This window comes from Bombyx mandarina, chromosome 04 (assembly GCF_030267445.1).
Source record: "Bombyx mandarina strain Sakado chromosome 04, ASM3026744v2".
NCBI lineage: Eukaryota > Metazoa > Arthropoda > Insecta > Lepidoptera > Bombycidae > Bombyx > Bombyx mandarina.
Genome location: NC_143211.1, coordinates 9,541,559 through 9,555,145, shown reverse-complemented (window position 1 = coordinate 9,555,145; position 13,587 = coordinate 9,541,559). Strand labels below are relative to the sequence as shown.

General features: G+C 34.9%; 1 protein-coding gene across 4 annotated transcripts in view; it reads right to left on the bottom strand.

The window, feature by feature from the left end:
• Nucleotides 1-13,587, bottom strand: part of by (focal adhesion protein tensin) — a 125,502-nt gene that overhangs the window by 62,669 nt on the left and 49,246 nt on the right. For all 4 annotated transcript variants that reach the window (XM_028180906.2, XM_028180908.2, XM_028180907.2 and 1 more), the window contains one exon: nt 1,178-1,243. In XM_028180906.2, coding sequence (XP_028036707.2) covers nt 1,178-1,243 — 66 coding nt within the window. The remainder of the gene's footprint in view (nt 1-1,177; nt 1,244-13,587) is intronic.

Below are 13,587 nucleotides of genomic sequence, written 5' to 3'. Positions count from 1 at the left end.
TAGTCGTGAATGTTACAAGGCGGCGGCGTGCCGAAATTTTCTCAAATGGCGTGAAAATGAAGCCGGCACCGTGACCCGACAAAACCGTCCCACTTTCTTGTACTCGTGCCATAATCATAATGGAAGTAATATCAGCAATTTCCGACAAACAGCCCTTTATATCAGCCATATCTCTCGGCTCGTGCCAATACCAAGTGCCGGGATATTTATCTTTTGTTGCCTGTTGTTAGTATCGACACCTTTAACGCGGCTCCAGTGAAAATAATGGCGGTGTTTGTTTCTTTAAAATGTCTGAGTAAATAACTATGGCATTATTGTCAAAATTAAACTTTAAAAGAATTGGGTTCGTGAAATTGTGGACTTTCGAATTATGTGAAAGTATATAGGGTACCAGAGAAAATTTAATATGATAAATGTTTTTAGGTTTTCAAAACTAAATGAACAAATTCCACGAAAAACCCAACTTCCTATTCCGAACTTGTTTGTATTTTTTTTTACTTGTCTGGCTATTTTAAAGAAGAGATCTCAAGGTATATTTTTGGGGCAATATCAATACGGCGATCACTAGAGTTCCAAATTCATCCACGAACTCAACACCATTTAATTTTGTCGCTAGCCAAATCAAAAATAACAATTTGGGTCAATTGTAGTAACGTATTGTTGTAGAAATCAGAATTTCTAAGAAAAATAATATAGATTCTTTCTTATAATGGCAATGCAACAAATAATACCGCATTCTTGAACTGGTCTAATGATAAACTTAGAAAATCGATATCAGAATGCAACGAGTTTTTCGTAACTGAGCTTAATTGTTTTTATCAATTGTTTTAAAAAGCCTGTATTTCCTTATCCTTAACTTTCATTTCAAATGTGGTATTTATTTGTTAATGTTTAGTTAGTTATTAATGAACCAGTGGAAAGGACTGGAAGAGGCAATGGCTTATTATACCAATATATTATGTATCTCTTATTGCCACAAAGTATGAGGCAAATGATATATTAAGGCTTGAAAGAGAAGATAGTAATCCACACCAACCGAACAAATATCCATAGGTCTTATCAAGTAAGATGCAAAACGAATAACTCTTTTAACAGTCTCAGAACTAGGTCAGATACTGAAAATAAGTTTGATCGCCAGAAACAGATGTGGTTAATAAAACTGGTGTCGTACACTTACCGAATTTTGTAGCTGCGTCAATAACGCTGTGTTGGCTGGGTCGGCAAGCTCCACAGCGCCTGCCACCTGAAACAATCCTCATATTAAACTAAACAGGTCAATTGTACCTGCCAGAGGAAATACTATCACGGCTACACGAGTTGGTGCGTCATCTGTAAAACTCCTGGACGCATACTTAGATTTCATAACTTTGTCAAATACTCGATTTGGGAAATCGCCGCAAAGTTTTATTGTCGCAATTACTTTACGAATGCACAGAATTGGAAAGTTTTTGCTAACGATGCGTTTAATTTACTATTCAATAATTTCTCTTTCATAATGTTAGCGGTATCAATTCGGATCGAGCATTGTTTTTCCTGAATAGATAATTATTTCTAAGGCTCATCCATTATTGAATTAACTGGTAGTAGAGTATATTATAAGCCTGTCCGAGTCGTAACACCATTCTCCATATTTCTGCGGTGAAACAGTCGTGGTCGCAACCATGAAGTGGTTTGTAGGGTGAGACTGACATTGTCTAATACAATTAGGAATTTCACCGCATGTGTTAAGGGTTCCGTTAATTATTTATCATTAGGTAAATAGCGAGCTCGTCCATCAAAACGATTAAAAAAATTATTAGTGAATTCCGCTGCCCACCTTGAATTTGAAATTCAAGTCATAATCACAGTCAGTTTTGCGGTAGGCAGCGGCTTGGTCCTGCCCCTGGCATTACTGAAGTCCATGGGCGACGGTAACCACTCACCATCAGGTGGGCCGTATGCTCGTCTGCCTACAAGGGCAATAAAAAAAACCACTTTAATAACTAATTTACCAAGAGAACAATACTTCTACATGACTTAGTAGACAAGCGAATAATCATAATGTTTATTTAATTCCTAGACAAATAAGTCTGCTTATTTCATTATTAGATAAACGTTTCGGCAAGGTGAGATGAAGTCGCAAATACCAGTTGTCGGTTCGAGGTCAGTGCGCCATAGCCACCGCTTCTATATCGCTGAAACGTGAGGTGTACAAAAAGGTCATTCCTAAGCCTTGTAATCACAATCATTTTAGCATTATTTGGACTAATGTTTCCTTAGTTGTGCGCACGAGGTGCTCGTTACGAATCTAGCTGTATTATTTCTCCGTATCTTACTATATCTATATTAATGATATTATAAAGCTGAAGAGTTTGTTTGTTTGAACGCGCTAATATCAGGAACGACTGGTCCGATTTGAATTCTTTCAGTGTTAGATTACCCATTTATTGAAGGAGGCTATAGGATATAACATCACGCTAAGACCAATACAAGCGGAGCAACACCAATAAAGAATGTTTCAAAATCAGGGTTTTTTTCCCTTTTGAGTTTCCGCTGCGTGCGCTGCAGAAACGGTTAAAGTTTCGCTAAAGTAATGCATGAGAGAATTGTTCCCCTTTAAAAGATAAAAAAAAAAGTCCGCGACAGCATGTTTATATGTTAAGGTTGGCTCACTATAACGTTTTTTATGCTAACCAAATTTGTTCTAAAATAAAGCATTATTTGTGAACTATTCCACGCGGACGAAGTCGTGGGCAAAAGCTAGTCTAACTATAAATTATCATGAAATTATGTTGATCATGATGCATTCACGTATCTGATTTATTTAAAGCTTTGTACAGTTGTTGTAATTGGTACTCATGGGAGGATGTAGATCATCGAAATACGCAAGTTTTTATAACAAATTATTATGTTTCATATATGTACATTTAGACATATCACAATAGGACCATAATTCACACTGAGTTGAAAACCGGCACAGGAGCGCAAAGTGGGATAGGCCTTGGTCCAGTTGTGGACAAGTGTGGGCTGATGATTGTGATTACACCAGAGACAAAGCTGTGTTTGGCTAAACTACTTTAAAAAGTCCGCTGCGGCATTTATCTTGTCTTGTCATGCTATATAGATAAAGAAACCCATTCTATCTTAGGAGATAAAAAAAAGAAAACAAGAGCTGCTAGAAAAATGCAACTCAATATTAACGTCTAAAAAAAATTGGGCACTACTTCCTGTCCAGTTTATGATAATTTATGAAGTTTCTAGAAAAAAAATCCGAAAACAAAAAATATTGAAATCGACTTGATAAGATACACACTGATTTTAATTTGATTGTAAAGATTACGGTTCAATTAAAAACATTACTATTGAATTTTGAATATAATACTTTATTACCACTGAAGCATGAAACCTAGGTCTATGTTTATTACACGTTAAAATTTGACACTGACACAAAGTTTCAGTAACGTCAAACGAATAAAGTACGCGTCAATGATAAAATAAATGTTTTTTGGAACATTTATCACTTAATTACATTTCAGGTATTATAGATTTGTATGGAAATTCAGATTTCAGTTTTATTGATACTCATGGTCCACAATCCCCCCTTTACAAGTGTTCTTAAAACGATTGAACAAAGATCGTTCATTAAGAAATAAGTCAAAAAATAAAACTCGCTATTTGGAAGCTTCGGTGCATCTCTACTTTTAGCTCTTTGTGTTCTTTAGTCGTGATAAGACTAATTTCCGAAGTCACACGGCAAGCCCGTAGCCCATTACTTTCAATTAGTTAAGGGGATCCATCGGACGTGGTAAATAACGTGGAAAGCGATTGCGTCCGGTTTGCTGTTTCCCTGTAATTGATTATTAGACATCAGTCGGTTACGTCAGCATCCGTCTCTCCCGTGCATGGTTCAGTTTACCGTCGCAATCTTATGAGCCTATATTATATCAGTATTCGTGACGCGAATGCTTCGTTCTTTTTGAACAAAACGTTCACCAATATGAATTTGTTTGAAAATTTTGTATGGTCACAAAAAGCCCATCGGACAATTTTAGAATGCCCGTTTTAAAAAAAATAATAAAACGGTTTCCTAGTAACGTTTATTATTATCAAGAAAATTTATATCCAACAAGATGCTATTTAGTTTCTTTCCGAGGCAATTAAGTTCAGAAATAAACTTGAACTATTAAAAGTTAACATAATAGCTGTTTAGTAACAATCTGAAATATGCATCAAATCCCTCTCACGTACGTCAGCCACTTTGGATACCGCATAGCCGTAAAAATAGCCTCAAAGCACTACTCACGAGCACGAGGACTGCAATCGCCCTCGTTCGCGTTGGCTGATCGACTCCAGAACCTCACTTAAACACGTTTATTAGGTCGATCAGGAAACAGCAAAGTAATAATGCATAGTTTATTTTCATTCTCGCATCTGCAACGTTCTGTCTATTCAGATTTAGAAATCGACTGACGAATGACGAATCAAAGGCCTCAACTCAAAGAAACGTTCAATAAATAAGTTTGAAAAAAAAAACAAAAGAAAAGTGGTTTATGAAACAGTACTCGTTTAGACAAAAGTAATGAACCCGAACTCTATGAGTATAGTAGGCAACTAAGTAGGTTACTGTAGTAGGACTTGGTATGTTTCATAGTGGCGAGTCGTCAATAGTTACACGAAAACAGTTGCTTATGGTTACGAGGACTTTGAGATCGTATACATCTAAAGCCATTATAATAAAATACATTTTATTGAAGTCTTTACGACCTGTAGTTTTCTTGTGAACGAGATAAAACTTCCTTCATGGCTGAATTAGAATGTATTTGTTCGTAAGATAGCCGTTGGTCATTTTTCAAACTATTCATTGTGGTGATCTTAATGGATATCTTTACAATACTAATTTTATGAAAGCGAATAACAGATTTTCCTTATGAAATGTCATAAAAATGTGTTCAGAACCACAGTAAAAAGTTTAGTTGTAAACAATTGTCATTTATATTTTTATAATTTTAATTTTGTTTAAAAAGTTGTCATTAAGAATAAACTGTCAGCCATGAAAGTTGCATCATAATTTTATTTTATTTGTAAAAATCTTCCTCCTCACAAATCCAAAGTATAATTATCCAAATAAGAACCCGTCCGCTACAAAATGTTAGTATGTTCTACGGTATTCCGATTTCAAAAATGTTTCTGTAATAGTAGAATTAGATATGAAAAATTTATTAATTTATTCATATTTAACATAACATAAGGTAATCCGTCACAAAATTTTGCACGTGCACATAAAATAACGTAGTTAAGTGTTCAGAAAAATTATTAAACGTCCGATGCTGGAAAGACAAGAATTGCGGTATCATTTCAAAGGAAACCCGTGAAATTAAGTGAGCGCTTAATTTATTTCCACGAGCGCTCAGAGATACGAATTTCGAACATCTCAATCAAACGGACGACGTCGGCTGTCGGTACAAATTGAGGCGTGAAACTTGAAATAAAACCGTCACATTCACTTTCCACACTGACTTACCTACATTATGTCTTAATTTTTGAAAGGACCCGACATTTTAGTAAAAATGTTCACCAAAATTGACATGTTAAGACGTAACACGTTTTAATACTGTAAAATTTGCAGAGAAAATAACCAGTATGTCACTTGATATTGCAGAAAGGGCTCCGTAAATTTTACTTACAAATTTATTTGTTGATATTTGAGCATGACAACCGGCTGTGTGAAAGTCTGGGGCACAGATAATACACATGTTTGTGTCATTTTCATAGTTATATTTAAAAAGATTAGCTTCGCTCTGGTGCTCCGGCTAATGTCTTATGAGCGTCATCAAGTAAAGTACAGATGTAGTTAAATCTACTGCGGGAAACACGCTTGTCTAATAGTATCTTCACAGCAAATTATATTCACATTACAGTATAAATGTTCCATGAAATTTGGTTGATACAATTCGGGAAACTCTGTAACAGTCTTCCTTTTTAAACAATCGTTATCTAATTTCAAGTGGTTATCATTGAAACTGCAATGTGAATGTCATAACATCGAAAAGTCAATTGTGTTGAAAAAGTGTCGCAACTGCCCGACTACAAATCCATGGATGGCTTGCCTCAGAAACACGATCATTGTACCTACCCGAGTGAGCTCACTTTAAATACGATGAATTGAAGATATTCTTAAATAATGAAGAAAATTTAAAAATATTTTGTTACATAAAATATATACCAACAATATATGTACATTATATAATAAAAATCTAAGTTTACCATTAACACACCAAAATACTAACATAAAATCAATAAATTAAGAGCATAAAAAAGATAAAGTATTTGCGATCAAATAGCACTATACAGATATGTATGTAAGTAATGTTCCTTTATCATTATTTTAAAGCAACTTAAAGTTTGTGCACTTCTTGCTACAGCTGGTGTATTCCAAAACTGAATCGCCAGCATGACTAGCGGTGACGCTGAAATGGTCTCTGTAGACTATCAGCTTAGGTATAAAATAACCATACCCAAAATGGCCAGCATGGTGATGGAATGAATGGTTATAGAATGATGATGAATCCGTCCGAAAAATTATGCTTATCGCAAAGAACGAAACTTTATTTGAGATAAGAAGAGGGTAAAACAGAATACAATGAAATAAAGACAGAACATTAATATTGTGGTCGAAAAATAGTAAAAACGCTTTAAATATGTTTTATGATTAAATCTTATTTAATTACCCGCAAAATTGTTATTTAATACAATACGAAAATACTTTAAGCAGATATGCATTTACTTAAAACGCCTTTTACAGCTTAATCTCATCTCAGTCATCCGTGACCACGAAAACTTGCTTCTAAAGCTTGGTATCAGCAGTATGTTCGTATATCGTACTGTTAACAGATACAACAACACTTCGTCTGTCGAAGAGCAGAAAAGATCGGGGCGCCCATGTGCTGTTAGAACTACAAAGGCTATTAATGCTGTTAAAGCCAGAATTTGTCGAAACTCCATTAAGAAGCAAAAAATCTTATCGCGAGAAATGAAGATTCGCGCTAGGACTCTGTCGCGTATTATAAAACAAGACCTGAAGCTCGGTGCTTATCGCCGATATACAGGACATGCTCTAAATCAATATTTACAATTAAAGAGAGTGGATCGATCAAAACGCCTTCTGTCGCGATACGCATGTGAAAAGCACAGAAATATCCTCTTTACCGATGAAAAAACTTTCACGATTGAAGAACACTACAATAAGCAATACGATAAAGTGTATAAGTACGTACAAGTAAGCACGAGTTTAAAGAAGCTGCTCAAGTGGGCGCAAAGGTACAACGTGGTCAGCATCCTGCGTCAGTGATGGTTTTGTGATGCGTGACTTATCAACGAGTCACAAAACTACATTTTTGTGAAAAAGGAGTGAAAACTTCAGAAAAAGTGTATCAAGATACAGTCTTGGGTTATGTTGTGAAACCTCTCAGCAAAACTCTTTTTAAAAATATATCGTGGACTTTCCAGCAGGACTCTGGACCTGGTCACAAAGCAAGAACTACCCAAGCCTGCCTTGAAACCAACGTTCCGAACTTTATAAGAGCTGAAGACTGGCCCTCATCTAGCCCAGATCTTAACCCTTTAGATTTCAAATTATGGTCAGTTTTAGAGGACATGGCCTGCTCTAAACGACATGGTGACATTGAGTCTCTTAAAAAATCAGCAAACAGTGGCGAAATTTCCCTTGAAAACAGTGCGTGAATCCATAGATTCGTGGCCAAACAGATTAAAGGCCTGTATAAAAGCCAAAGGTGGCCATTTCGAGTAAATTTTTATTTTTTGCTGAGACTTTAATAAATGTGTAGGTATACATTTTAATAATATTACATTACTTCAATTTCCAAAAATGCCTTTTCATTTGTAACAGAACTTATGGCTGGACTAGGTAGATGTACGTATTTAATAAACAACAAACAAGAAGCAGCTTTGTTTATTATCAAGAAATAAGTTATCGATTTAATTTCCTGCTAAATTCACAACGACATCGCCAACAAGAAATAAATTACACTTTTTCAGTATTTTCGGATTAAAAACGACGATAAAATCGAAAGAGCAAAAAAATTGCACGTGCCAGGATGATTAACCGGCTTTTGAGGTATCGATTCGGTTCTTTTGTAAGTAAGCCATTAATCACCTAAACTCTATTTGTATAAAGTTTAAATTCGCATTAAATTTCACAACAATCACATTCTTAACTATAATAATTCTTTGTGAGGAATTTATCGAGTTACATTCAATTGACAGCCAGTTCCGGGTGACCCGGTGTTTATAGAAGTTTTTTTTTTCTGTTTTCGTAATTAAAACGGAGAACGAAACTTATCGATTTTATTTGTAAGGTAATGTGTCATAAACGTGCATAAAAAATGTACGTTACCGTAGTAAAGTAAAATAAAAATATACGTATGTTTTTTTTTACTTTTACAATTATTTTGGTAATTTTTTTTAATCAAATAATAATATCATTGATGGTCAATTGCAAGTACAACTGTGCATTCAAATTGCACTTACCTGATAGTAAACTAAATAGACTTAATAGGTAAATATAATTTAATCACAATCAACCCAATACACACAAATGGTGCATGCAGTCAGTGTGCTTAGTGCGAGTTATTAATCCACAGCACACACAGCCCACTGAGTTTGTCGCCGGATTTTCTCAGTGGGTCGCGTTTCCGATCCTGTGGTAGATTCTGCGAAGCACGGCTCTTACTAGGCTTCGTGTTAGCAACGTCGTCAGGTTTGAGCCCCGTGAGCTCACCTACTAGTTAAGGTTACGCTGAAATAGCCACCCAAGGCTATCAGCTTAGGTAGGAAAAAAAATTGTAAGTTTTTTAACGTTCTCGATAGCGTAAAAGTTAACATGTGAGGAAAACGAAAATATTTTAAAATATATTATAATAATTCTGCTGCAAAACTGCTCAACTTCCCAAATACGAATACATGGAAAGTTCACTTAGTTTAAAGGATGAAATAATTATAATTTACTTTATGATTTAATTCATGAATACAGTAAATTAAATTTAATTAACTAAACGCATTCACAATATCAGTATCAGGCAAAATTAAAGAAATAATTGCCACCGAGGACAGAGGCTGCTCATCTAATAGTAAGTATAATGGAAATAATTAACATGGCTCTTAACTCTCACATACATCAGCAGTTCCTGGAGAACATCAAAGCTATTACTCAAATTAAATGAAGCATTTCGTTACTGTATTTGAGAAACTCATTAAGTTTATTAAGATTACTGAAGTGATGAAATAGCAAAAGATAGGCAATACGAAATTCCAAGTCTGTTACGTGAGATGCAAAAAAATTAGGTTCAACGAACTAACTAAATGTTAAGTTTCGAATTCGGTGAAACTAACATGTTCCGTTTAATCAGTGATGCCAACTCGGGGGTTTTCCCCCCAAATTTAGGGGGAAAAAATCTATACAGGGATTTTTTTAGGGGGTGAAATTTTTTGGGGATATTTAAAGATAAAATTTTATTTGTATTTTTGAAAATTGTCTACGTACATCAACAAAAATAAAAAAAAATCAAATCGATTGAATGTTTCCAATTTTAATAGATGACACTGTATGCATTTTTTATTATACTCTTAACAGCTGACAGCTAAAAACAGTCAGTTATAATTGTTAGTTTTTGTATTGTGCACTATCTTTTTTTAAAAACAAATACCAAATATAAAACACCAGGTTTAAAATGCCAAAGGGAGAAAAAGTTTCTGGCTATTCTCAAAAATATACCACTAATTTAGTGGTTTTGGAAATTGCTTTAGGGGGAAAGTTTTCATACAGTTGGCGACACTGCGTTTAATCAAAGCGACGCGACTATCCTAAACTAAATTCCAACAATGTTGCTCTCGTGTGGTTTCCAATATTTAAATACGAAACTGAAATCACGCATACAGACGAACACAATCAACGAATACCACAGACGGCGGTGAGTTGGAGCGAACATTATAAATAAATATGGCTGTCCCTTCGATCTCGTGGATTTATCTCGAAAATATGCAACCGATCCCTCTGACTTTCTTATTTATGAAAGTCAACTCAATATTTATTACTTCTCCGTTGCATTTTTTGTTTGTTGAAAATTGCATCAATATTTTTTCGTGTTCAGTGTTTGCCTGATCGCCAATTGCTGCAAACGGACCAAAACGGCCTTGCATTGTTGTTTCGTGTTTTGACATGAGTTATTGTCCGCGCCAGATTTAAGATCAGCCTTATTTGACATTTTCACACGATTATGTAAATGGATCTATCATGCCGAATCTCTATAAAATTATAGCATGACATATTTATTAGTACTACGAGTAATTTAACCTAGCGTCAGCTAATAAAACTAATTATATGTTTAAATTTCTTTTACCGGACGTGATTTAGTTTCTTGTGTACATTGTATGTTCTCATTATCATAGGACTATAAAAACAGTAGGTATGTTATACCTATTAATTAGTAACATAATTCAATCTGAGTCAACTCGAGTATATTGTATTAAAAAAGTATTAGACGAGTATTAAAAAAATACAAGAAAAAGACTGAAAACAAATGACAAAAGACAAAATCATGAACCGTCACCTAGATTTATATATATATATATATGTACATATGTATATGTTATTGTTAATCATAGTACGAAGGTGTAAACATACTTCGAAACTGGGTGACATAAAACTCATCTATCGACCTGTCTGAAAGAAGTGAAGGACCCACCCACACTTTATCATGACAGCCACCTCGATCCGTGATAGATTGCTATTTAAATGGGATGACTTCGCGTAATAAACATTTTTCGCATTTTCAGATCGCGGCACGCGAACCAATATGCGTCAGTTTATCGAATTTTGATCGTATTTATTACGCCTAAGTGCTTAAATTATAACTCTAGGTAATAAAATTCTTGTTAAAAATTTGGGGCTATACTATAAAAGCACCCAAATTAATTTCAACCATTCGTTTGCAGTCCTTGGAGAATATGTATTAATCAATGAAATGGTCCGTGTCGGACTCAAGACACAAAGTAATACTAGTTCAAACTGATGTCATCATACACAGCCAACAAACAGGAATCACGAATTGAAGATCAAATGTTTCGTTCCATCTGTTCGTAGTTTAAATTTATTTTTTGTTAATACTACATATATTAAATAAAAAACTTGGAAAAGTTTCAGTACTGTTCCAATAATGCATCAATTTATTGAATTCTTCGTACGCAGCTACTTCCTGGAATTAGACGGATCCTCGGTAATGATTGAGCATCTTCATAAAAAACTATTTGTATGGTTTATGATCTCACATTTATTATTTACATTTCATTATTTACAATGTTTCAAATTTTCGTGCTCACGTAAAAATAGCTTTAATTACAATAGGTCTACGAGTTGCGAAGACCGCATATAATACATAAGTATAAATTTTGTTTGTGGAATTTCTATCGTCTAATTTAATTTTATTTAGTTTGCAATGCATACAACGAAATGGCTTTTCCGTGTGCAGTTTAACGGGTTCTTCTGCTATCGGACATCGCACCAGTATACCACAGACTCACGTATAGTAAAGCTACTGTAACATAGAAGTGGCGTTCCAGGAATCGATTACGTGACGACGCCCGCGCCGGACTCCGAGCTAGCAATCTATGGCACTTTGTAATCCTACGCAAAATGTTCTTTTGAAACTAAGCCTCTACTTTATTGAGAGCTTTCATTGTTTTCGTTGGGCTATTCTAGCCAGACATTGCTTAAAATTTCATTATCGAAATTACTGTTTAATAATTTGGTATTTTAGTGTAAGAGCTAATCGTATGTAAACTAAATAAAATAAAAGTATTAAAAAATATAGAAAAAAATTAATGTTATACGCCCGAAAAACAATAGAAACTGTAAAGGAAGGATAGTTTTTTCATTACTTTATAATGTTATAATAAAAACGTAATAAAAATGTATACATGGAAACATATACGTACGTACATATATGCAGCCATATTTTATAAGGAAATTGTTACTTCAAATTTGATGGGCGGAAATAATCAATTTGATACGAAACAAGCAGTGATTACTTTTGGCAAACTGATCGACCACCAGTTTGGCGAGCCTAAATAATATTAACGCTTCAGTACAAGCGTGTACCACCAGCAATCAGGAAGTATCCTGCTATTTTTTAAATTAACTGAATACCCATTGCTTTGTTAGAGCTTTGTACCGTTTCTGTTCATCTTTAAGGAAGCAAATGTTAATAAGCTAATAATAAGTTACTATTGTTTCATTAAAAAAAGTACCTCGGATTCGAACACCGACCCAGTTGCATCGCTCGATACGAATGCACCGGGCGTCTTATACATTAGACCACAACGAATTCAAATATATTTAATAAAGCCAGTGACTTCGGCCGGCATTTGAACTCCAACCACGTGTTTTAGTAGTCAAGGCTACCGACGAATAGACTATCAAGGCAGACCAGTGTGAACAGCTACGCGTGAATATATGGATTATTGTAAACGATCCCACAGACACAGCCCACTGAGTTTCTTGTCGGATCTTCTCAGTGGGTCGCGTTTCCGATCCGGTGGTAGATTCTGCGAGGCACTGCTCTTGCTAGGACCAGTGTTAGCATCACTCCGGTTTGGGCCCCGTGAGGTCACCTACATGTTAGGGCGAAGCTGAAATAGCCTCTCAAGGCTCAGCTCAAAGCTCAGCATAGGCAGGGAAAAAAAAAGTAAACGATGTTCCTGTTTGAAACAAAACGCGCCTTACATTGAAATATCTGTGCGCACGGCAACAAAAATAGTAGACGCATAAATCGCTTGGAGCTTATTGTGCAGCAGTAAAGTTTCTGATGAAGAAATTTTGACTCGTTATGTTTATGAGCTCCGGCAAGCATTGGGTGTGCCGATAGCTCGTTCAGCCATCTGAGCAATAAAAAAACATAAACTCAATATTCCAAATCCTAAACCTAGCTTAATTTAAATTTTCTTTCTCAGAATAAACTTACGCGGACAAAGAGTAAGTACTTTTTTAAATTGCCTGTGTCAATTCAATGATTTTAATTTAAAATTGTTTACAAATGTTGTGATCGGAATTCAGTTTCGCTTAATAAAGAGTAATGTTATAGTAAATCAGCGATGACTAAATAGAAATCTAAATAATACCGGGTCGGGGACTGTTGTATGTGTTATCAGTGGTATGGCAATGTTGATTATGTATCATGTGTTCAACCACACTCTTGTTTGACTTCGTAAACAATACTTCACTGAAAGTCTGTACTTTATCAGTCTAAAACAGACTAGCGGCTCGCTCCGGCTCCGCTCGGGTCTTTAACTAAAATTATATTTATAATTGTAAATAATAATGTGTTCTACAAAGTTGTATTGCATTATTTTATTCTATCATCAATAGTTTTCGTAGGGCATGCGATGTAAAGAATATTTTAGGTAATTTTTTTACACCTTGGGTTACATTATTGGAGTTTTAGTAAGGATCCTTAATTTTTTTTTTTAAATGATTATAGCCTATGTCACTCGGGAATAGTGTAGCTTCGAAACAGTGAAAGAATTTTTCAAATCGGT